Here is a 25,595-nt window from a genome sequence, read left to right on the forward strand (position 1 = left end):
TCTCGCTAGCCACGAATCTCAAAATGAGCTGTTGGAAATAGCAGTTGAAAAGGTGAAAAGCCACATCATTCGCAGTGTTGAGGAAAATGGATTTTACACAATTCTTGTGGATGAGGCGCGTTCCTTTAAGCAGTGTGCAAATGACAGTGTGCGTAAGATACGCAGAGGAGCTGGAAACAAAGGAGCGATTTCTGGGATTTGTGGATTGTTCAGAGGTTGCAAATGCAGATGCAATACACGGCCACGTTAAACACTTTCTGGAGGGCTGTGGACTGTACAGTTTACCCATCGTTGCACAGTGTTATGACGGGGCAGCTGTAATGTCTGGGCATGTCAGCGGTGTTCAGGCACAACTGCTTGGGGATCATCCATCTCCTATCTATATCCATTGCATGGCCCACAAATTAAACCTGGTTTTGGTGGACACCTGTGAAGTAAATCGCACAGCAAATGGATATTTTCTCACCCTTGAAAGTCTGTACACCTTCTTCACACAACCAGGAACGCATCATGCATACAAGAAAGCTCAGGAAGACATAGGAGCTACCAAGGAAATTACAGCACTGAGCAACACAAGATGGGCTTGCAGGTGAAAGAACGTTGATGCTGTAAAAGAGTCATTTACAGCACTGACAGCCACTTTGTCAGGATTATCAGAGCCTCCTTATCGCAGGTTTGTGGAGGCGGCTGGTCTGCTGAACAGCGTGAAACGCCCCGATTTTAAACATCTCGTGGGATCTTGTGCGAGATTTCGACAATGTTTACAGCTTTAGCAGTAGCAGCAGAGTAAGTGGTAAGTGTTTATTTTAATAAACTCCTGGTGTACTTATGAAACTTTCCAATGCATCGATTTATGAGTAAAGACCCTATTTGTATTACTGTAGAAGTGTGATAACAATCCAGGCATTATTAGTGGAGTAATTTACGAGATACACTGGTGGTTCCGTTAGCGCGTGTACTAAGCCATTCGGCTGATGGCTCTATCTCCACTATTTTGCGACCAAATGAAAAAAAAGGGCTGAGGCGGTGATTAGATAGACCTCATGGTGCATATGACGCTAGGTCGAAATTACGCCGAACTATCACTTTAACATGATATAAAATATTTTACAGTGGCAGAATATTACGTGCGCATTCCACTAGAGGTCTAGCGACTTCGTGGGCTCTTTTTAAAGGAGTTTCAATTCAAGAGGTGTGCGCAGCCGTGTGTTGGGCCTCGCCCCACACGTTTGCTAGGTTTTATAGGTTGGATGTCACAGCTCCAACTCTCGCACATTCGGTCCTCAGTGCAGGCTCTTCCTGGAGTGTGGCTCCTTCCCGGTGAAGTGCCGCTGGGGACAGTTGTCTTCGTTACAGGCATGTCTGGCAATCCGGGAGTCAGTATTTTTCCCATAGTGAGACACGAAACTTATGCTATGAAAGAGAACTTTAGGTTAAGAAATTAACCCTGGTTCTCTGAAACATGAGTGAGGTATCTCACTATGGGACATGCTCCCTGCGCTTGTCCCCAGAAGCAATTTTTCATTACGCCAGTCCTGACTGGCAGATAGACGTGTGGTCTGCTCCTTGGAGGAGGAACTTCCTCTTCCATATAAAAGCCAGGCGTAACGTCGTCCATTCAGTCTGAGCAAGCACACCTCTTCCTCGCTCCAGGCAAGGAGGGTGGTCTGGTGAGATACCTCACTCATGTTTCAGAGAACCAGGGTTAATTTCTTAACCTAAAGTTCTCTTTCAACATTCGTTTCGGTATCTCACTATGGGATATAGAGACTCCCGTATTGCCAGACAAGTTCACCTCGAAGACCAGTTATTAATACACTGCCAATCAGACAGGCATATTTGCTGCTGAACCCACGCGCAAAACCGTGTGAGACAGTGTAGGCGCAGTAACATCCAATTTGTAAAACCTGGAGAAAGTCTGAGGCGTGGCCCAGCTGGCAGCCGCACATATCTCCTCAATAGAAATACCCTGAAACAGCGCCCATGACACAGCCATGCCGCGAGTTGAATGAGCACGTAGCCCCGCGGGGGGTTGCAAACCCCTGCTATCATAGGCCAGGGCAATAGCCTCTACAATCCAGTGTGACAAACGCTGTTTCGTAAGAGGCTTCCCCAGGTGCGGCGTAGCCCAAGACACAAACAGCTGCTCTGATTTCCTGAAGCCAGCCATTTTGTCAACATAGGTGCGTAATGCGCGCACCGGGCAGAGCGCGGGGTTAGGCTTCAGCAAAACCTTCGAATCCCCCATTAAAAACTGCATACAGGCCGGATTCAACGACAACGGATGAATATCACTCACGCGTTTGGCCGAAGCCAACGCGAGTAACAACGCTGTTTTAAAGGAGAGCACTTTAAGCTCCACCTGATGTAAAGGCTCAAATGGCGGGCACGACAGTGCATCAAGCACCATAGACAGATCCCACGGGGCAGCCAAGCTCCTTGACACCTGTCGAAAGCGCCGAGCCCCCTTCATAAACTGACAAACGAGGGGATGCTGACCCGCCGTTTTGTCTCCGAAGCCTATGTGACATGCTGATATAGCGGCTAAGTACACTTTGACAGTGGAGAAAGCCAAACCTTTGTCCAGCAGCTCCTGCAGAAACGTCAAAATAGCAGGGACGGGGCTCTGGAAAGCCACTACTCCTGTTTTAACGCACCAATTCTCAAACGCGCGCCATTTGCAATCATATGCGCTGCGCGTGGAGGAGGCTCTGGCACTCTGAATGGTGGCAATGACACCTTGTGGGAGCCCAGCAGTAGCCAGATTTTACCTTTCACGGGCCAGGCCCATAGAGCCATGCGCTCCAGATGAGGATGGAAAATCTCTCCGCGTGCCTGCGTCAGGAGATTCCCGCGGAGGGGCAGAGGCCACGGCTGGCTGTACAACAGCTGAAATATCTCCGCTAGCCTAGCAGGATTTACCTGGAAGATGAGCGGAAGAAGTAACAGAATGCCACACAGGACCTCAAAAGAAAAGCAGTGCACAAGGAGATAGAAGACCTGAAAAAGAAAAGAGTGGTTTTGACAGAGGTGTGCAGCTACCTCCAAAAAGATGCTGATGAGTTAGCAGAGCAGGCAGAGGGGAAATCTGGGACATTAATGGCACAACTGATAACAAAGTCCAACACCCTGAGAAGAAGACGTAAAGAAAAACAGGACGAACTGGTCCAAACTGAAAAGCTGCTGGAAACAAAATCAAATGAGCACATGGCACATGTCATGACTGTCCTGATTGTGCGTTGTCATGGCTGTATTCACACTGATTATAAATGTTTAGTTATTTGTTGTTGTTTTTTTACACATGATCACCTGCAGCTGTAACTTCCCTGTTGTTTAACCGGCTCGGAGCTCAGTTATTGATCCATGTTGTCTGTGTATTGACTCGTTAACGGACACAGAGCTAGCTACCTTAGCCACTGGAGCATTGTTTTTGTTTTTAATAAACTTTGCCCTTGAGTTATTATCCCAGCCCATTTTGAATTCTGTTGTATCATAGTGGTATTAGTGGTCTGTAGTCTTTATCACAAACTAAAACAGTTAAGTTAAAAGTGTCACTGATGTAAATGGTTACATATTGAAGTGGCGGTGAGGTATTAAAAAATATTGGGATGGTCTTGAAAAAGTCTTAAAAAGGTATTAAAATTAGCTTCAGCATTACTTTATATACCCTGAGCCAGTGTTTCCCCTGCCAACGGGGGGCTATCAAGATGAGAGTCAGACCCCTCTCCCGCACTCTGGCGAGGGTGGGAGTGATCAGCTCCAATGGGGGAAACGCGTACAGGAGGACACAAGGCCACTCGTGCGCCAAGGCATCCAAACCCATCGGGGCGCTCTGACCGGTGAGGGAGTAAAACAGAGGGCAGTGAGCGTTCTCTTCTGACGCAAAGAGATCTATCTTCGCCTGGCCGTATCTCTCCCATATCTGAGCCACCACCTCGCTGTGGAGTTTCCAATCCTTGTAGCGAGGGTTGCCCCTGGACAGTAAGTCTGCCCCCAGGTTCAATATGCCCGGTACGTGAGTGGCTCTCAGCGATAGTAGGTGGGAGCCGCTCCACATTATCAGTCTGTGTGCCAACATGTGCAGCTGACGTGAGCACAGCCCTCCCTGTCTGTTGATATATGCCACCACCGTGGTATTGTCCTTTCTGACCAGAACATGCTGTCCTCTCAAAAAGGGCAGAAAATGTTTCAGTGCCAGTGACACAGCCTGAAGTTCCAAGCAGTTTATGTGAAACAACTGCATCTGTGAGCTCCTCGTGCCATTTACTATTCTGCCCTCGTAGGTGGCTTCCCAGCCCGCTCGAGAGGCATCCGTAGTAATAACTTTCCGGACTAGGATCGTTCCCATGGTAACTCCTGTCATCAGGAAAGCCGTGCGTCTCCAAGGGCGCAAAGCCAGGATGCACGCCGTGGGGACTCAGACGTGGCGATGTCCGTGGTGCGTCGGGTTCATATTGAGTGACGCAACCCACCGCTGAAAAGGTCTCATGTGTAAACGGCCAAACAGAATGACCGTCAGGGCCGATGCCATCAGCCCCAGCAGTCTCAGACACACTCTGAACTTTAGCCTCGTCCCTCTGCGGAAAAGTGCCAGACAAGCCTGAAAGGCTCCCACCCTCTCCGCTGACAGACGCGCTCTGAATGCGGCCGATTCCAGAGACAGACCGATGAAAGTGATGTTCTGAGTGGGGATCAAAACACTCTTTTCCCAGTTCACCGTGAAACCCAGGGCGGCCAGATGTGACGTGAGCAGTCCGGTGTGAGCCTGCATTTGCTGGGGGGATTGTGCGGCTAGAAGCCAATCGTCTATGTAGCCAAGCGCATTCCTCCCTCGCTTAGAGGGGCAATGGCAGCCTCGGTGCATTTTACAAACACCCGTGGACTTAATGAAAGGCCGAACGGGAGCACCAAATACTCATATGTTATGCCCTGGAAGGCAAATCGGAGATATTTCCTGTGCGGGGGATAAATAGGGATGTGAAAGTATGGGTCCTTCAGGTCTATGGATATGAACCAGGTGCCTGGGCGCACAAATCTTATCAGGGCTGTGTGCGTCAACATCCTGAACTTGTACTGTCTCATGTATTTGTTCAGAGCACGCAGATCTAATATGGGTCGCAGACCCCCGCTTTTCTTCGGGACCAGAAAATACCGCGAATAGAAACCGCTGTTTCTCTCTTCTGGCGGCACTATCCGGATGGCTCCTTTGTTTAGCAGAGAGTTGATTTCCTCCTGCAAAATATGGGCTTTTTCTCCCTGCGCCCGTGATTGTAAAACCATGTTGAATCTGGGTGGAGTGGACGCAAACTGGAGCCTGTAACCTCTGGTTACGGTCTTTAACACCCAGTTTGACGCCACGCATGAACGCCACTGCTGAGCCCGCTGCGCCAGCGGACCTAACGGTGGTCTCGCTGCCACGCTGGGCAGTGCAGCCACAGCGGTCAGCCTGTGCTGTCCAGCAGACAGACTGGCCCGCTGCACCACGAGTGGGGTTATGACTCCCCCCTGTGGCGTTATGTGGGGCTGCACAGCCATGTTCTGTTTCACTTTTATTTTTGTTTTCATTAATAAATGTGGCGGCGCCCTCGGCTTTGAACCTGGATGCGCACCAGAAAACATTTTTATTGACAAGTTCAGGGGAAAGGGACACTGGTGTGTGTTTGCGCACTGGTGTGTGCTTATGTGACACAGCTGGGGCTCTGCGGAGCCCGCTGCAGGTCCGACCTTCCTCCTCTTCGTGTGGCTGTGGACTGTGAGAGCCGGCACGGCCTCTGCACGCCTCTTGAAGGGCCCGGAACATGGCCTCTTTGAACTTGGCAGGAACAGAACATCTTTCAGAGGGGGTGAAGCAGGCGTCTGACTGGACCCGCCAGCCCCCTCCATAGACAGCGCACTAGGTGGCGCGTCTCTTCTTCTTACCCCCGTGAGCGGCAGGGGGGGCAGCTCGGTTCCCCTGCGTCACATTAGCTGCAAAGGGCTTCTTAGCCCATGCACCCTTAAGTTCAGGTGGCTCGCCTGGGCTTGGGGCTGGCGTTTTGGGATGCGGTAACCTGGCCGGGTCACAGCATGGGCAAATGTCTGCCGGGGTGCTGCGGGGGGAGGGGCATAGTTGAAGTGCTTCACCCTCCTTCTTCTTCTCCTCGCATTGTCTCTGCATGGTGGCAGCCGCTGGACCAAATAGGCCCTTCGGGTCTACGGGGACATCGAGGAGCTGAGCCTTCTCCTTCTGAGAGAGGCTGGAGAGGTTCAGCCACCTAGCCCTCTCTTGAGTGACCATCAGGGCCATGGCTCTTCCAGAGGCTTGGACGGCGCACCTGTGTAGACTCAGGCAGAGGTCCGTCACCACGCACACTTCGTTCCACAGGGCTGGGCTGGGTGAGGCCGTCATGTCATCCTGCAGTTCCGCCTAGTAGGCCATTAGCAGCGACGACGCATTCAGGGCCCTCACTGACATGGCCACAGCTAGCCCTTGTCAGTCAGTGAGGACTGAAAACACTCAGCTTTTGATGGTAGCGTGGGGCCAGCCGCCGTCATGGTGGACTTCTGCGAGGGATGGAGGTGGGACGCCAGCAGAGGTTCGACCGGAGGGAGGTGTGAGAACCCCTTCTTTTCCATGTCGGCCCAGTCCAGCGCCGAGCCTCCCTGGGCGAGATTCTTGGCGGAGAGAGGATTGTTCCAAGACCGCATCGCCTCCTCCAGGTACTCAGGGAAGACCGGCAGCAGCTGTCTAGCAGATGCTTTGACCGTGGGCAGCCTTCTCCCTTCATAGCGAGACGTGGAGGCCTCAGTGGGGGCTTCTGGCCACGCGATGCCAAGCTTTGCAGCCGCTCTCTTACAGACATCATGCAGGTCAGTGCCGGCGTGCGGGTTTGGAGACCCGCTGCCCACATCACCCCCGGGCACCGGCTTTGCAGCCGGAGAGGGGGTAAAGGGGTCCTCCAGGTCCTCGTAGTCATAGTCAGACCCGAGGCTAATGGACTCGTCCCCTGAGTCAGAACCGTCGACCACGATGTCCCCGTGCTCTGCCATCAGGCAAGCTCCGGGCTCATCTAAGTTGGTTAGCGGAGCAATGGCATCGAGCTGTTCGCCCCAGCCGGCACTCGTAGGGATGGCATTTCCCTCGGGGCTCTCCGCTAACTCCTGTGACGAGGGGTTGGTTACCCCCATCATAGGATCCGCCGTCGACAAGCTAGCTTGTCGAGCGAGAAGAGGTTTAAGACTGAATGGACGACGTTACGCCCAGCTTTTATATGGAAGAGGAAGTTCCTCCTCCAAGGAGCGGATGCCACGTCTGTCTGCCAGTCAGGACTGGTGTAATGAAAAATAGCTTCTGGGGACAAGCGCAGGGAGCATGTCCCATAGTGAGATACCGAAACGAATGTTGAAAGAGAATTTAAGGTTATGGATATAACCCCGGTTGTCTGATTAGCATGAGTGAGTGTCTCACCAGACCACCCTCCTTGTTATGGAAGCGAGGAAGAGGTGAGCTTGTTTTGAATGACAAGTGCCGCTATGTCAGCCTAATATATAGGAGGAGGGTCCCGTCCCCTTCTGACATAAATGTCACTGATGCCAGCCAATTGGGGCTGGCGTAATGTTATTTGTGCTTCTGATGAGGTCACGCAGGAGGCGTTCCAATAGTGAGACACTCACTCATGCTAATCAGAGAACCGGGGTTATATCCATAACCTTAAATTTTGTGGTTATCTATATAGAAAGTACATCCCGCTATAATCCGTGAATCCGGGAGATCTCGTGGGTCCTCACGGCTCCTGCTGCCCGCCAGGGCCGGGCGGAGCCGAAACACAGACAGAGGTGGTGGGTGTTGACGGACGCCGTAGGACGGAGCTGGAATGCAGCGCGGCCGTTCCGAAACGGATCCGGACCCGGTGGAATTTAGGGGTAACGAAGGGAACTTCTTGGAGCTGCTGAAGTTGCTGGCTCACTACAACTCCATCCTTGAGCAGCACCTGACTAACCTAGTGAGCCGAGTGACATATCTCAGCCACCAATCCTAAAATGAGCTCATTGCAGCTCTTTCCAAAGAGACACTGAGCACCATAATCAATGAATAATAATAATAATAATAAATCAAACTTATATAGCGCTTTATGCGGTGCTCAAAGACGCTTTACAATTTCCCTATTTAAAACTATGAAACAAATGTTTATAAGTTATAAAAGATTAAAAAACAAACAAACAAAAGAAGACAAAAACAAAGGTTAAAACATGACGAGTCCAGTGGGAGCTAGGAGTTGAAGGCTAGTATGAAAAGGTGTGTTTTTAGTGCAGATTTGAAAGAGGAGAGGGTTGGGGAGATTTTGATGTGAGGGGGGAGTGAATTCCATAGGGTGGGGGCAGCAACAGAGAAGGCCCGATCACCCCAGGTCCGGCACTTAGTCCGGGGGACTTGTAGCAGGTTGGCAGAGACGGACCTGAGGGATCCTTAAATTGCTGATGCCAGACTGGATGATTTCAGAGTAGTAGGAGGAGCGGGTAGAGTTCAGGGTGTCTTTGTAGAGCTGTAGATGTTGTTTATACATTTCCTGGTGAACAGTAAGACCCGTTTTTGAGGCAAGCCGTTCCAGTTGGCGTCGTTTGGATTTGAGATGGTGGAGTTCATCAGTGTACCATGGGGCAGAGTGGGTGAATGAGACCAGTTTAGACTGAACGGGTGCAAGCTGGTCAAGGCAGGATGAAAGTGATGAGTTGTAGCAGTTGACCAGGTTGTCGGGGGAGTTGTTGTGGGTGATGGTGAGTTTTGAGATGGACTCAGAAAGACATGTGGAGAGAGAGGATGGGTTGATTGACTTAAGGTTGGGGGGGGAGGGAGTGTGAGTTTGGAAAGTGATGGCCAGATGATCGGAAGTAAAGTCAACAACGTTTTTTCAGTTATTGTCATCGATATAACGACAATGGATCAGTTTTCTCTTTCACTGAGATGTCCCCAAAACAGGGAACAGCATTGAGCGCTTTATTAAATTTGAGGAGTTGACTGATGGCGACGCAGAGTCCTTTTATGATCTCCTGCACAATGCGCTGACAAATGACCTTGGTCTCAATGTAAGTGATATGATTGAGTGATATGATAGGGCAGGCATATGATGGTGCAACTCAGGGTGAAGCAAAACTGCTCAGACAAGGCATTCTATGTCCACTGCTGCGCACACAACCTTAACCTCATTCTTATGGATGCTGCATGTTGTTTGTGTAGCACTTAAATATTTTTTGGTACACTTGAGACCTTGTAAAGCTTTTTAACTTCGAGCCTTCCAAGGTTTAAAATACTAGAAGAGGAACAGGATAACTCTTTCCCCTCATCCACACCCACCAGGCCGTCAGAAAACTGAATCAGCTACTTCCTACACATACACACACACACATATATATATATATATATATATATATATATATATATATATATATATATATATATATATATACACATATATATATAGTAGTTTTTATCAACTTCAAGGATTGTTTGACTCATCAATGTTTTGTAAGTTTGAGCCATGTGTTTATTAAGGTCTGAAATAAAACAAGATGAGAATTTAAATATTCCCAGCACTTTCTGTGATGTAGTATGCTTGCTTATCATAGGAAGTAATTAGAAATGACTCTTTACATTAAGGTAGTAGCCTAGTGAGAACAGTTGAATCACTTTTTTTTCTCTTTTTCATCTAACCGCAGTTCTTGCAATTTCCCGCAATTTTTTCAAGTTCCTGTAATTATTGCAAGTTCCCGCAATTTCATTGCATAAATATCCTGCATATTCCATCGCATTTAAAAAAAAAAAAAAACTGCTGCATAATCAAGGACTTTTGCCCGCAACAAAAAAAAATATTTTCTGGAAGGACTGGTATACATCTGCAACCAACATGGACTGTGACGAAATTACCATTGAAGATGCCCCCGCCACTTTAAAATCCTTTGTGTGGCAGCATTTTGGCTACCCCATAGAAAAAATGAACAGCAACAGAGTGACCGACAAAACATGAACTGCATGCAAGCACTGCAAGAAAATAGTGCCGTACACCACGGCTAATACAAGCACTATGCAGAAACACCTGCAGAATCACCCCAGCTCTCTGTTTTTATTGCAGCTGATATGAGACAGTTGCCAGGAGTGAGGATCTGCTAGGGGACTCTTTCTCTGCTGAGCCACAACAGATTGCAACAGCTCGAGAGGGAAATTGAACACTACAGAAGAGAGGCCTCTATCCCACGCAGTAGCTGCCCTCTGAAGTGGTGGAAAGAAAACTGCCATCAATATCCTTTGCTGTCTCTTGCGAAAGCATACCTTTCTGTACCTGCTACCTCTGTTCCAAGTGAGTGTGCCTTCTCTACTTTAGGAGACATAGTTAGTGCCCATAGGTCTCAATTGCTGTCAGAAAACGTAGACATGCTTATATTCTTGAAAAAGAACCTGACCATATCTTAAGCTGGGCTGTGAAGTTGTAACCATCTCTTATCTCAGTATCATGCATGAAGACAAATGTGGTCAGTCTCTGTTTGCACTTTAATATTAAGTAATAGTTTGATTATGGTTTGCATCTATTGTTTGCACTTTAAAAATAAGACTAAGAAAAATGTAGTTTTATTTATTTTGTTGAAATACTGTTTTTATTTTTTATGTTCAATTTGTGGAGAGGAGTTCAGTTAGGTCACACACAGTTTCAATTAGAGGTTAAAAACTCCTCCATAGTTCACAGTGCTTACATATTGTTCTGTCTTTTACTGTATATAATAATCCATACTAAGAAAGTAGACCTGACATTCTTCACAAGATTAGCTCTGCATCGTTTCTGTATTTTATTACTTTCAGTCAAATAAAACACTATTTTTCTAGTCCTACATTTGGTCATTGACGTTTTCTTAAAAATATTGTTAAAATCTTGTCTCGTGAACCCAATATCGTGTATTGTCTCAGCTGTATCGTGAGCTGAGTGTATTATTACACCCCTAACATTAGGTACGAAATTGACATGACTGTCTGGTGTTGCTGGATGTGACACTAACGTTTTATTGTGGTCAACCCCAAAGGATTTCCACATGGCCTGGTTAGAACTATCTATCGGTGGGGACATTACGCATATGTGACCCTATGGATGCTGCTCTCTGTATTATTTCAATAATTATTGACCTGTACTCTGCTCCTTAGGTGGAATTGCCACTGTAATGATATGCCACTACTTATTTCACTGTGTTTTTTCAAGCCAACATGAACAGCCTGTATGACCTGGCAAAGTCAAAAGACCTTACAGTTTTCCTGTAAGCATGTGCTACTCCACATTGGACATGATTGCCATTTCATCTAAGGTCAACACACGCAACCTTTCAATCTCTGTCAATGTAGCCAGACATTCAACTACTGTCATTATTCATCTATATCATATACTAATTTAATTTGAATTATTTTCATTTGCTCCAGCTGCCTCACTGGGATACTTGAGTGTCCCCTAGAGAATATGCCCTGTGGCCATACCTGTATGTTTGCATATGTGTATGTGTGGGTGGATGCCTCCCTGTGTTCTCCATTTTCTGCTGTTCTCCTTTTGCCCAGCCTTTTTTTATTTGCTGTTACCTGTCCTTTTCTCCAGCTCTCTTCCTTGTCTGACCTTTCTCTCTCTCTGCCTTCCCTCCTGCATCGATAGCCAGAGCTAATAAGGCAATTAAAGCCTAATTACAAAAGTCTTCAGAGAAAGGGAAGGTCTCAGGCAATTTCATGACGATAAGGGAGCAGTGTGTTTACTAGTCTACCTTGCAAGCTCTCTCTCTCGTTCTCTCCTGAGAAAGGCCTAAGGAAGCGTAAACACAATCCCATCACGATTTTACTTAAGTCTTTAGATTTATTTCTGTATTTTTAGTTTCATTAAAGAACAGATAACACAAGATTACTAGCAAATTTGTTCGGCTTCAGGCATATTTATCCAACCAGGATCGGCCCACTCATTGTCAAATTTGTGAGCATGTATCAAAGGGCCCTATGCAGCATGTCAGCCAGGTTACCTCTGTTTGGCACTCAGATTAAGTGGACGTTCATGGGGGTATTCATTGCCATTTGACAGACAATCATCGTCTCTTTGGGATGTGAGCTGCTTATCACAAAGGTCTGCAGTGGAGCTCCAGGTACATACGATCACTGTGTACCTGTAGTCTGAAACTTCGACCTGTTCCTCGAATACTTATCATTTACCTGGCCACATCAACATTTTCAGCACCTCTGTCACCTTAAACTCCTAGAGGCAGTCCAAACTGTGACACACCCTGCTGGAAAAAGTCAGAACTGAACCAGCATTCCAGATAAACTATGGTGCGACTCTATCCATCGATGCATCCATGGAATACAAATCTCCATCCAATTAATTTATGGTTGGAATGAATGTGCCTAGGTAAAGGATGGATCTAGTTAGTAAATCTAACATGCCTTAATTGAGCTGAAACATTATACACTCTTCTCCTGATGGTATATCTTCCTCGAACCATTGTGCCAACAGGGTCAACTGTGGATAAGCATTCCTGCACGCGTCGTCTTTGTATAGAAAGTCCTCTGCTTCGAAGGCTTACTATAGCATTATATTACCCCTTTTCCACTGAGCTGGAACTAGAGCTTGCTGGGAGCTGGTGCTACAGCGAGTGCTCAGTTGGTGTTAACCCGAGCAACTCTTACGAACCTGTTGTGTTTCCACCAGCAAGGAGCCACGCGATTACGTCACTGTATAACGTAGCCAGCGTGCGCCTTTGAAACATTTCCATGATTCACCAGTGAGAGGCAGCAACATGTCACAAGGCATATAGCCCGCCGGAAATGAAGAAGAAGAAGAAGAAAAAGAAGAAAACAAATGAGTAGAAGAAGAAAACAAAGAAGCGGGAAAGAAGAAGGAGAAGATGACGAAGATGGAGCAAATTGCGGCCGCGATGCAAGTGCTGTTCATGTGTTTGCAAGCGCACATAGAAATACAGGAACGGAAAATGTTACTGCTTAGCACCATTCTTCTGCGTCGTCAGCGTACCAATCGCCCACAAAGCCGATTACACGCCAGGAGACAGGTATGTTTGATCGATGACATTGAATGCATGAAGCTAGCCTTTAACTTTGCTTACTTAACTGTATGTTTAATCCAGTTAAACGTGAAACACAGAGACTAAAATATCGCCCTTTATTCATCTCTGTAGCTCGTTCTACGGCTCGTGGCCAGGCGGAGATCGCATGTGATCTGGGAACATCCACGCTCACGCCACTGGTGGGACACGATTGTTCCGGATTTCAATGCTCAGCAGTTTATGCAAAACTTCCGGGTGTCCCGAGACTCCTTCATGTACATCTGCGATCGGACAAAGACCATCCTGGCAAGACAGAACACAAACTACCGCTTGAGTGTACCAGTGGAAAAGCGGGTCGCAATTGCCATCTGGAAACTGGCGACGGGCAGCGAATACAGAACCATCAGCCATCTGTTCAGTGTCGGCCTGAGCACCGTGTTCAACTGTGTCCAGGAGTTTTGTAAAGCAGTCAACACAGTGCTGCTGCCAGAACATATCAAGATTCCTGATGGTCCAAAGTTGATTGAATTGGCCAAATTTTTTTCCAATCGATGGAGAGTCCCACAGTGTGTAGGTGCTATAGATGGCAGCCACATTCCCATAATTGCACCAGAGGAATACCCCAAGGACTACTTCAACCACAAAGGCTGGCATTCAGTTGTTCTTCAGGCTGTTGTAGATGGAAGAGGCCTCTTCAGGGATGTTTGTGTCGGCTTTCCAGGAAGTGTGCACGACGCAAGGGTTTTTCGTCAGTCACATTTGTGGGATGTTTTGAGTGGTGGACAGTTGCTGGGGCAGAACAAAGTGAACATCTCCGGCTGTGATGTTGGACATTATCTCCTCGGTGACCCCGCCTACCCCATGCAGAGGTGGCTCATGAAGCCGTTTTCGGACACTGGGAGACTGACCCCTGACCAACAGAACTTCAATTACAGGGTGAGCAGTGCACGCTCAGTAGTGGAGATGGCTTTTGGGAGACTGAAAGGACGATGGAGATCTGGAGGTCTCCTCAAAAGAAATGACTGCAAGCTGGAACTGTGCAAGACCATGGCCCTGACCTGCTGTGTTCTCCACAATATGTGTGAGGAGCATGGTGACAATTTCATGGAGGAGCTCCCAGGCAGACACATCAATGTTCAGCCTGCTGTCCAAGCCTTACCTGACAATGGTAATCCAGAAGGGAGTGATGTCAGGGCTGCTTTGATGGAGTACTTTTGTCAAAATTGAGACACTGTATATGTTCTGCCTCCTAGGCAGTACAGTGTGTGTATATATAATATTTTTCAATGCATGTGGTTTTGGATTCATAATATGGTTTTTGATTCATAATAAAGTTTATGGTGTTAATTGACTTCTCGCGTGTATTTCTGGCGGGAGTGGGGTTGGAACTAATAAGAAATGAAGATAAGTGTTGCAAGATTTCTTCAGAACTTGTGGTATGTCGTTGTACTCAGTAAAAGACAAGAGGGTTTTGGCAAACAATTTTTATTGTCAAATAATTATAAATAATAAAAAAGTTATACACAATAAAAAAAGTTTTATGCACAATAAAAAAAAGTTATATACATATACAGTTATAATAAAAAAACTGTTCAAGGGCTCAAGGCTTCGTGCATAAGCCCTCCAGCACCGACACCATTCGCCCCATGAGCCCAACCACGGCGCTTGCGTTTTCGTCCATGCGTTGCATGGTCTGGAGCAAAGGTGCCCAACGGATTTCCCTGCTAAAACACCGCTACGCTCTCGGAAAGTGCGGGAGTTGAAGAGTGAGATTGCCGCACAGCAGTCTGTTTTTACCAGACCAAACACCAAGGGTAAGGCTGCAACAACGGCTTCTTATCGAGTTTCTCATGTTCTTGCTTAACACAAGAAGTCGTTCAAAGATGGCGAAGTTGTCAAGGAAGCCTTCATCGAGGCTGCTGATGCGCTTTTTGGCGAGTTTAAAAACAAAACAGAGATCGTTACCGCCATCAAAGACATGCAGTTGTCACGGAATACTGTCACGACGCTGCGAGGGAATGGCAGAGGATGTTGAATCACAACTGAAAAAGGACATCGATGCATGTGAGTGTTTCTCCCTCCAGTTCGACGAATCAACTGATGTGGATGTGGCACAATTATGTGTTTTCATCAGAATGGTTTTTGAAGACATGCGTGCAAAAGAAGAGCTACTCACGATTTTGCCTTTGAAAGGACACACAAGAGGTGAAGATATTTTTTAACTCTTTCATGGACTTTGTTAAAAACAACAAACTGCCCCTCTTCAAGCTCATCTCCATTACAACTGATGGTGCACCAGCCATGGTAGGCCACACTAATGGGTTCATTGCACTGTGCAAACAGAGTGAATCTTTCCCGGACATCCTTAATTATCATTGTATTATCCATCAGCAAGCATTGTGTGGGAAGATTTTAAACATGAAAGAAGTTATGGATGTTGCTATGAAGATAGTGTGCTCCGTTCGGGCCAGGAGCCTACAGAGAAGGTTATTCCGCGCTCACCTGGAGGAGACAGGCGCAGAACACATCGACCTGCTGCTTCACACAGACGTGAGATGGCTCAGTAGAGGTACATTTTTGGCAAGGTTCACCGAGTTGTTACCTGAAATTAAAGATTTTCTGAAGCTTTCAAAGCACACAGAATATGCACAACTGGAGGACTCCCAGTGGCTTTTGGACTTATCATTCCTGACAGATATAACTGAAATGCTCAATGATTTGAATCTAAAGCTCCAGGGTCAGGATAAACATGTGATCAACATGATCAGTTCGGTGAACACAATCAAAAGCAGGCTGCAGCTGCTTTCAAATAGGCTGCAACGCTGTGACCTGCGAAACTTACATGCAAGCAGAACTTCAGCGTCAGGGCAAAAACTCTGCACAGCTTGATGGAGCCCGTTATGAAAAGCAAGTGCAGAGCATCCTGTCAGAATTTGAGAGGCGTTTTATTGACTTTGCATCCATTGAGCCTGTTGCCAGTTATTTGTGTTTTCCTTTTTTGGAAAATATTGACGTGGATTTTGTTGCTTCAAAAATAGCATCAATGTTTCAGCTGGAAACCTCTGCAGTTGAGAGTGAAATACTCACACTGCAAAATGACATCGAAATCAAATCCAGAGCAACACCTGGCACAAAAGGTGACTTCTGGCACCTGCTCCTGGAACAAAAGTATCCTAACCTAAGAAGATGTGCCTTCAACCTGACAGCACTTTTTGGATCAACTTATTTGTGTGAGGTTGCCTTTTCTCACATGAAGATCATCAAGTCAAAGTACAGGTCCACAATGACGGATGACCACCTTTTGGCCTGCCTGAGACTTGCAACCAGCTCCTACTGCCCTGACTATGAGAAACTGGCTTCCTCTTCCCAGTGCCAGAGGTCACACTAAGGTTGAAAAAATAATTGTCATCTGGATGTGTCAATTTCTTATGTGCATTGTTAAATAAATATGTCACTTCACTGTTTTCTAGTAGTTCTTCTAGTTTTCTATTGCTACTTGTAAGTTTACGGATCCCTTTTTTGGTTTTACTGGTTGTAAAGCATGTAGCAAAACATTGTCACCCAATTCTGTGTTTCATCTTGTTAGTCACTCCAACTCAGTATCACCAATTTCACACTTTTTTGAATATATGGTAAACAGACCTCATAGAACCACCACAGTGGTGGGCTGGTCAAACTGGCAGGAATATCACTGACATTGAATAAAATGTGCATAATTCAGTGTAAGTAGTCAAGTAATCAATTTTATTCAAACGTAACGAAGAACCATTTTTAGGCAGTTATATGGAAGAACATTTTGATGTAAATGAAAAGCAAATGAAAAATGAACACAGAAGGATCTACTTATTTACATATTCTTATACTCATAGTATATTATTTATTGTATGTAAATCTTGTATACTCAAGTATTCATATGCTTATATAATGCCGGTACAATGTATCATATCTTGTGTGTATATATATAGATATAGATAGATAAATATATTTATACGTGTTTACATATTATATATTGCAGTTATGTATGTATGCACACCCTGCACAGGCCAAATATGACACATTGCTATGTTATTATTATTATTACTACTATTATTATATGCTGCCATTATTATTATTATTATTATTATTATTATTACTACTACATACTGTGATATACTGCTATTATACTGGCCTTAGTATTATTATTATTATTATGATGTTATACTATATATATTACTGTACTATTATTATTAAAAGCCGTTTACAACCTGATGATGGAGTGACAGCGGGGACAGCCAATCACACAAGAAACGGCAGCCAATCGAGGAGCTTGTGGGCGGTCTAAACTAAGGGAGACAGGCTTCAGTTTGAGTGGCCTTTTCCCGCTTGGTCCTAGTGCTTGACGTGTTTCTGTTTACCATAGCGTAACATTGATTTTGGACGGTAAAAACTGCAGGGGACAAAAAACGGCCTTTTGAAAAAGTGCAGGGGACATGTCCCCCCCCCAAAATTACGTCCGTGCTGCACGCACTGTGGATGTCTGTGTGAATTGGTAGATCTCAACAGACTAGAACATTTTAAAGTAGATCTTGGCTTAAAAAAGGTTGGGCACCCCTGGTCTGGAGGATTGCCGCAGTAACGTCCTGGTCCTTCCGGCTCTGCTCCTGGGTGCGCTCCTCGGACCTCTCCAAGTACTCGAGTAAATCTGAAGACTCCCGCTTCCTTTTCCCTGTGTAAAAACAGTAGAGTAATCAGTTAATACGAAACATGCCTGTTTTTACATATAATAGAGTATACAGTTTGCCTTCTAAACTTTTGGGTAAAAGTGCTATAAGATGCATGGGTCTGAACAAATCCTCCCATCCTCCTCCTCCCAGTCCAAATCTTACCATATCTGGACTAACCAGCTAACACACATTATTTATAAAAGGTGCTTTATCAGTAGGGTTACAGTGCAAACAGATACAGCAGGTGCAGAGGAAGACCAGAGGAAAGGGCTCTGAATAAAGCCGCACTGTTACATGATAGTGTATTGAGTAAGTGACGCTGTGACAAAAAACTGTGGAGCATCTGTACTGTAGGACTGTAGGTGTGGTGTTTCTTTTGTTATATTGTAAAATCTTACCATATCTGGATTGGGAGAAGGAGGATGAGCTGGACGGTACAGGCGAGCTGCACATCAGTGGTCCGGTGGAGCCCGCTCCCTCATCCAACGCAGACAGTCCTGGCAAATGATAAAATTAGTGCTTTAAATGTGTAACCATCTGTAAATCCCAGCCGGCTAATGAACAATGGCTAATGCACGTTAGCCCCGCTAGCCGGCTAATGAACAATAACACCGCAAGCCGGCTAATGAACAATAACACCGCTAGCCAGCTAATGAACAATAACACCGCTAGCCAGCTAATGAACAATACCCTGCTAGCCAGCTAATGAACAATACCCCCGCTAGCCAGTTAGCCAGCTAATGAACAATACCCCGCTAGCCAGCTAATGAACAATAACACCGCTAGCCGGCTAATGAACAATACCCCGCTAGCCGGCTAATGAATGTTTACGTCGCTAGCCGGCTTTTTGTGCTAACATAAATTACACTACAGAATTGAGGCAACAGCGTTTATCATTACATTCTGTTCACAATAGATCAGGATTGTGAATAGGGACACAACTTACCAGGATCTGCATCGCTGGTGGCAAGGACCGACTCGTCCACCAACATCGACTCCAGCATAGCAGTTGCGGAGTTCAGTGCTCCGGTGGCCTGATTTGCTGGCCGGTCGCCGAGAACCCCGTGCATGAGGTCAAAGAACGGCATTATTTTCGACCTCCCACTGCCGCTCCGTTCTAGTTTTTTTTTTGGTCGCTTTAATCTTTTTTCAACTTTTTTAGTTTGTTGATCAGCTGATCCACACTGCGCTGATATCCCGCTTCGACCATCCCCTGCTGGATATTTTGAAAAATCGGCTTTGTCTGGCAGGCCCCGTCCAGCTTGGTTTGGACTTCGGCGGAAGACCACAAAACAAGGAAACACTGGGTCTCCTCCTCTGACCACTGCTGCTTTGTCTTGTCCATTTTGAAAAATGCAGGTGAAGACCGTGTTTGCGCATGTAGTCCTGCTCACATAGCCACGCCCCCAGCCTGCTGACGTAATCGGGTCTTGCTTTAGACCAGCAAAGACTTGGTGCTAGCTCTAGCTCCCATTCTGAGGCTCGGGGCTGGAGCTTTGGCGGTGGAAAAGCACAGAGCAGGTGCTTAGTCAAGCTCTAGCTCCCAGCAAGCTCTAGCTCCATCTCAGTGGAAAAGGGGTATATGTGTTAGCTTCCTAATGTATGCAATTGCTGTAGAAGTGTAATCAATGGGGTAAAGTCATGGACTCTGGGGAAATTTACTGTCTATTATAGCAATGATGGGCATACTCACCTTGGACAAGTGTAGCACCAGCATTTAGTGTCTCAGCAATAATGGTCCTAATGAGGGCATCAAGGTGTTCATCAGAAATGGTGTCATAATTGTCATCCAGTCCGAATTCAAGTCATCGTCATCTAATTGTACGAGTGCTGACCCCCAGCCAAAAAGAGATTGATGTCAATGACATACCTGTCTCTCTCAGTTGCGTTATCTGATCCTGGGTGAGATCAAACTTGCATGTGTATGCTAACACATCACAACTGACACTCTACAAAGAACTGTAAAGAATTACGACAAATAGCACTCCACAACATTTTTAGGATGTAGCTGAATCCTTGACATGACTCGGAGTGAGAGAGGTACGTCAGTCACACCATACATTTCTGTGAGGGAATTCTGAATGCTAAATTTTGGGGGACATTAGCCTTAAATTCAAGAGCCAAAAGTCACAGAAATAATTTTAAAAGGTTTTCATTTTAAAAGTGGGTTAGATCTTTTACTGCTCCAATACTGCTGCTGTTCAAATGACAATCCTGTTAAGAAGCTTTAATGCCTGGATTCATTATCCCTTATATCAGAATGTACATTACCTATGTTCAAAAATATATTTTATACTAAATGTAAACAATACATTTCTTTTCCATCAGCCTCTTTAGGTTAACTGCATACAGGCAGTTTACCCTATGGGCCAGAGGGCATTTGGGGAGGGGGAACAGAATCAGTTCCTCTGCCTCTCCTCCCTCTCCCTTTCTCTCTCCCTCTCTGCTGGGACTGGGTTGAGACGTACTGCCTTTGTTGGACCTCCATCAACCTGTCCCTCCATCCTCACCTGCGTACCCACACTTGAGCACTCCTCTCTGGGCTACACTCCCAGCCACACACCCCAACACTTTTGCGACCCTGGTTCCCTATCTGGACCTCCATCAACCTGTCCCTCCATCCTCACCTCCATACCCACACTTAAGCACTCCTCTCTGGGCTACACTCTGGTAGTGATGGAGGTTCCCTATCTGGACCTCCATCAAGTCTCACCAGTCATCCAGCGGTGCACATTAGTTATATGATGGAGGATTGATATACACTTTTCTTTTAATTTTGTGACACATGTGATGACACAGAACCAGAGGTGGTTTGTTCATTCTGACCCATACCAACAACTCCTCGTTGTGGCACTGCAGAAGTTGTTTCTTCACTGACTTAACAATGTGCCACAGGTCGTATTCATGCTTTATGGATATATTTTCCTGGCGCAGTACCTTTTGTACTGACGGGTGGCAGTCAGTTTCCAAAACAGCTATGGTCACATCGTGTTGTTCTAATTTAGAGAGGCACCTCTCCAGACCATCCACTTTTCAAGCCATTAGCAATTTTTCTCCTCTGTGACCTTAACTTTTTCTTGTGCCACCACCAAGTTAGAGTTTATGTCTAGGAGTGAGTATGTTCCATATGATGCATTTTGACCTGGGCTGTCATATCTGCAGTCTCCCGATACAATTAGTGGCTCATCAACCAAGGAACTGAGTACAGCCTCATTGTGTAAAGTCCTCTGGGATCACATAGGCCTTCTGGATGTTGAACCACTGTCTTTTTGAAATTGTTTCCAGACCAATTGTTTCACACACCTCCATAAATGGGGACCACATTCTTTGCCAGTGACGAATACAGCCGCAGGAACAGATACATTGCACTCCATTATTCCGCGAACTAAGGGCTGAGAATGCCACATATAATCATGACCATCAATGCATTCTGTTTTAATCTGAATCCCAAATCCTCTTTTGGTGACAGTCGGTGGCCTCACCATAGACTGTATATAAGAAATGGACATAACATCCGTGACGTCACCCATTGGTTTGTGTACTGCTGCTCGGAGGCCAATAGTTTCGGATCTGAGCAGTGCCATCTTCAAAATTTCAGGTGCATGCCAGGAAAAATAAAAACGCGGATTCTACTTATATGGGCAATAGGAGGGGCATGAGGCAGAGCTTTGTTAGCACACGGTGACTCGTAACTAAAACTTTACTCTTTGTCAGTAATGCACGTTAATGTTAACTATGATATTAATTGAGATTCTAATTTTGGCTAAAATAAGATGCAAGTCATTTTGAATGGGAAATGCAATGTTACTTACCGAAACATCTGAATATCCGAATCCTCAGTGTATCTGTTAGTACATCCAAAAGCTGTACAGGTCATTTTTAGGCGACTGAAATGTTACGACAATGTTACACAAAACTCTGAACTCAGAAAACTGTCGTTGTGAGACAAGCTCACCGCTTTCTATTTCCATACAGTCTATGTCTATTGCCTATCTGTCCGCCCTCCTGAACCTGTGAATCAATCAACCTGTCAATCAAGACGTAGCCACGCCCTAATGCGTACCCTGCTTTATCGTCAAATATAAAATCAGTGAGGGCACAATTTCGCAAATGATACATCATACTGTATTGAAGAAGGTTTTAAACTAGCGATTGAGACCATAAACATATTTTGAAAACGTTTACTGAGGTTAGAAATCAAGTGAGAAGTTGGTGAATTTTCCATAGAGACGGAAGTCCTTTTGACACCAAAATGGTCGCCCCCTGATGGCCTTTTAATAGAATGCAGTTTTAAGTTACTTCCGCGTTGGCCTCCGCTCAGAGGACCGGAACTCCCCGTCTGGGCCTCACCAAACATTTGCCACAACCCTCCAAATGGCACACATGAAATAGCTGTTTTCTCCTTGGCTTTAACTCTGTAAAACTCATTCCTACATCGAGGAGCAATACAGTAATGGCCTCCCTTATGTCTTCTCCTGTCCTGTGGTTCTTCAGTCTCCATCGTCTTTAACTGTCTTGATTTGTCTATTGTTTACTGCCTCTGTCTCTCACTATTATTATATTTCACTGTCTGTATCGCTCACTTTCTCTAACTTTCACTATCTCTATCTCTGTCACTATATCTTTCACTATCTCTAACTGTCACTATCTATATCTTTCACTATCTTTATCTGTCACTATCTCCATCCTTCACTAACTGTCACTGTCTCAACCGTTACACCTGGTGAACTCAACCAACCAACCAACCCTGTGACGTCACAGGTTTTCGTACCGTAGCATGGCGGCGCCCTTGTCAAGAAAGACATAACGGGGCGTCTTTTTCTTTTATATGTTTAATGAATGAAGGCTTTATTTCAAACATGTAGAAAAACAAAAACAAAGAAAAATATAAATATATGTATCTTACATAACAGAAAACAACAGTCAAACGCACAAAACAAGGAAAACAAAATTGATTAAACATGTTTGAAAAGGAGTAGGAAGAAGCATTCGCTTATTGAATCCTACCCCTTTTCCAATTTTATAATTCAACTATTTATTATTTATTTATTTCCTGTGTGTTTATATCTTATTTATGTATGTATTTTAATCCTAATTGTTATTTATATTTACTTATTACCATATCTAAATAATCAAACATATTTGTCTGATACAGACTCAAAAGAAATAAAATAAATTAAACAGATAAACAAATAATAAAGAGAATAATATGTGCAAACCCTAGTGCTCGTCCCACCCTCCTTCCTCCCTGTACCTAGTGTAAACCATGTGCTTATACCGCTGTTTAAACATGTTCATGCTTGGACATTGCTTCAGCCCCCCCGACAACCTGTTCCACAGTTTCACCCCACATACCGACACACAGTGAGTTTTTAAAGTTGTGCGAGCAAATGGATGCTTGAAGTTCATTTCCCCCCTGAGATTATATCCCCCTTCTCTCTGAAAAAACAGTTTTTGAATGTTGACCGGAAGTAGATTGTTGGCTGCTTTGTACATGATTTGTGCGGTTTGAAACTGAACTAAATCTATAAGTTTAAGTGTTTTTGATTTCAAGAATAAAGGGTTGGTGTGTTCTCTGTAACTAGTGTTGTGAATTATCCTAATGGCTCTCTTCTGCAATATAATCAGCGGTTGTAGTGTACATTTATAAGTGTTTCCCCAGATCCCTACACAGTAATTTAAATATGGTAATATTAATGAGTTGTAAAGTATGTGGAGTGATCTGTGGTCCAGGAAGTGTTTTGCCTTACTTAATACTGAAATGCTGCGTGACAGTTTGGTTTGTAGATGTTTTATGTGAGATTTCCATCTCAGTTTATCATTCATAATTACCCCAAGAAATTTATTTTCATGTACCCTTACAATATCTACCCCATCTACTTGTATATGAACGTTATTACTTTTATAATTCCCAAATAGCATGACTTTTGTTTTATTGAGATTTAATGACAATTTGTTTCTATCAAACCATATCTTTATTTTAGAGAGCTCTATTGCAAGCATCTCTAGAAGATCTTGTAAATTCCCCCCTGAACAAAAAATATTTGTATCGTCAGCAAATAAAACTAATTTTAATAACTTCGAAACCCTGCAGATGTCGTTTATGTATAAAATGAACAGTTTTGGACCCAATACTGACCCCTGGGGGACACCACAAGCAATGTCCAAGCATGATGAAGTACAGTCCCCCAACTTCACAAACTGTTTCCTGTTCTGTAAATAACTCTTCACCCAGTGTAAAACTATCCCCCTGATCCCATACCGTTCCAGTTTATTGATTAATATGTCATGATTGATTGTGTCAAAAGCTTTTTTGAGGTCAATGAATATTCCAATTGCATACAGTTTATGATCTATAGCATTTGCAATTTCCTCAACTGACTCCATTAATGCCAGTGATGTTGAGCTGTTAGATCTAAATCCATATTGACTGTCAGTGAGAATTTTATGTTTATCCAGGAACTTGTCTAATCTATTGTTAAATATTTTTTCTAGAATTTTTGAGAATTGTGGTAGTAAAGAAACAGGCCTGTAGTTTGTGAAGTGGTGTCTATCACCAGTTTTATACAGCGACACAACTTTTGCTATTTTCATTTTGTTTGGAAATTTACCGGTTTGGAATGACAAATTGTCATGGTTGTGTGTTGCGAGATGCGTCATACCTCACAGTCCGTGTCATGGTGATTATTGGTACTTGTCCAGTTCCTCCATGGTCCTGATGACCACAACCTTGGCTTGCTCTGGCGTTCCGTTGAGTTTGATGAATACTTTGCCATTATTAGTCCATGTGCTTTGAATTTTTCCCTGCTTTCTCAAGTTGCGTGCCTTCCGTGCAATGTCAGAATTTCGTTTTGTGAGGTGCTCATTCATGAATACATCTGTTCCTTTAAGTTTCCTTCCCTGATTCAGCAGCGTAGATTTGTACTTCCTATTTGTGAATCTCATGATAACGGCCGGTGTGTTTCTGTCATTTCTCCGGGGCAGGGTATGGCACGCTTCCACGTTGTTTAAATTCACATCAATGCCCTTTGAGTGGAGGAAAGCAGCCACCTGCTGCTCTGCCGATCTGCCATCCTGCTCACCGGGCTCCATCCCGTTGTCATTGGTCACTGCCCGGGCGTATGACCGCGGTTTAATGCGGAGTCCGGTGATGATCACATCATTTATCCTGGAGTACTGCTCCAACTCCGCCACTCGGTTCTCCAGTTCCTCCAGACGCCGGTCTTTCTCGGCGTTCTGGATCTGGAGAGCCGTCACCTGCTCCACCAGCTTCAGGATTCCTTCCTGCTGCTCTTTAATAGCAGAAATTTCTACTGTCAAAAAATCGAGGGTCGCCTTGAGATCACAGGCCCCCTCAGCTGTTGTTGCCTTCTTTGGCGGCATACTGTTGCTTGGTAACATTTGGTATGTATTTTATTTGATTTTATATGATTTTTGATAACACTGGAAACCCATTTAGTAAATAATGTTAACTTGATTGACTGCTTGCTGAATGTTCCTGTATGTGTAATTGTGAATGCTCCTGTGTGTATGTGGGTCTGACCTAAGCCACTTTTGGGGACGCAAACCAGACTTAACACCAGTTTGTTGGGGACAGCTTGTGCAATTGGGGACAAAAGCCATGTCCCCAATTGGTAAAACACAGTTTTTTGGGTCATTGGTTAAGGTTAGAGTTAGGGTAAGTCTCCAGAAATAACAGAGGTAAGACTTTTAGTGTGTGTGTGTGTGTGTGTGTGTGTGTGTGTGTGCGTGTGCGTGTGCGTGCGTGCGCCTGCCTGCCTGCCTGCGTTCGCATGTGCACGGCTGGTGAGTGGGTGTGCATCGTGAGAGCACTTGCTGAGCCTC

At 45.2% G+C, this 25,595-nt stretch overlaps 1 protein-coding gene and 1 pseudogene across 1 annotated transcript; one reads left to right on the forward strand and one right to left on the reverse strand.

The window, feature by feature from the left end:
* Positions 1 to 1,825: 1,825 nt before the first annotated feature.
* On the reverse strand, positions 1,826 to 5,535 carry LOC133995754 (uncharacterized; annotated as a pseudogene).
* A 7,440-nt stretch (positions 5,536 to 12,975) lies between these two features.
* Positions 12,976 to 14,810, forward strand: LOC133995756 (uncharacterized). Its single transcript, XM_062435228.1, has 3 exons — positions 12,976 to 13,053; positions 13,180 to 14,215; positions 14,653 to 14,810. The coding sequence occupies exons 1-3, from the start codon at positions 12,976 to 12,978 to the stop codon at positions 14,808 to 14,810; spliced, it is 1,272 nt and encodes a 423-aa protein (XP_062291212.1).
* The last annotated feature ends 10,785 nt before the right edge of the window (positions 14,811 to 25,595 follow it).

This window comes from Scomber scombrus, chromosome 15 (assembly GCF_963691925.1).
Source record: "Scomber scombrus chromosome 15, fScoSco1.1, whole genome shotgun sequence".
In the NCBI taxonomy this organism is placed as follows: Eukaryota; Metazoa; Chordata; class Actinopteri; order Scombriformes; family Scombridae; genus Scomber; species Scomber scombrus.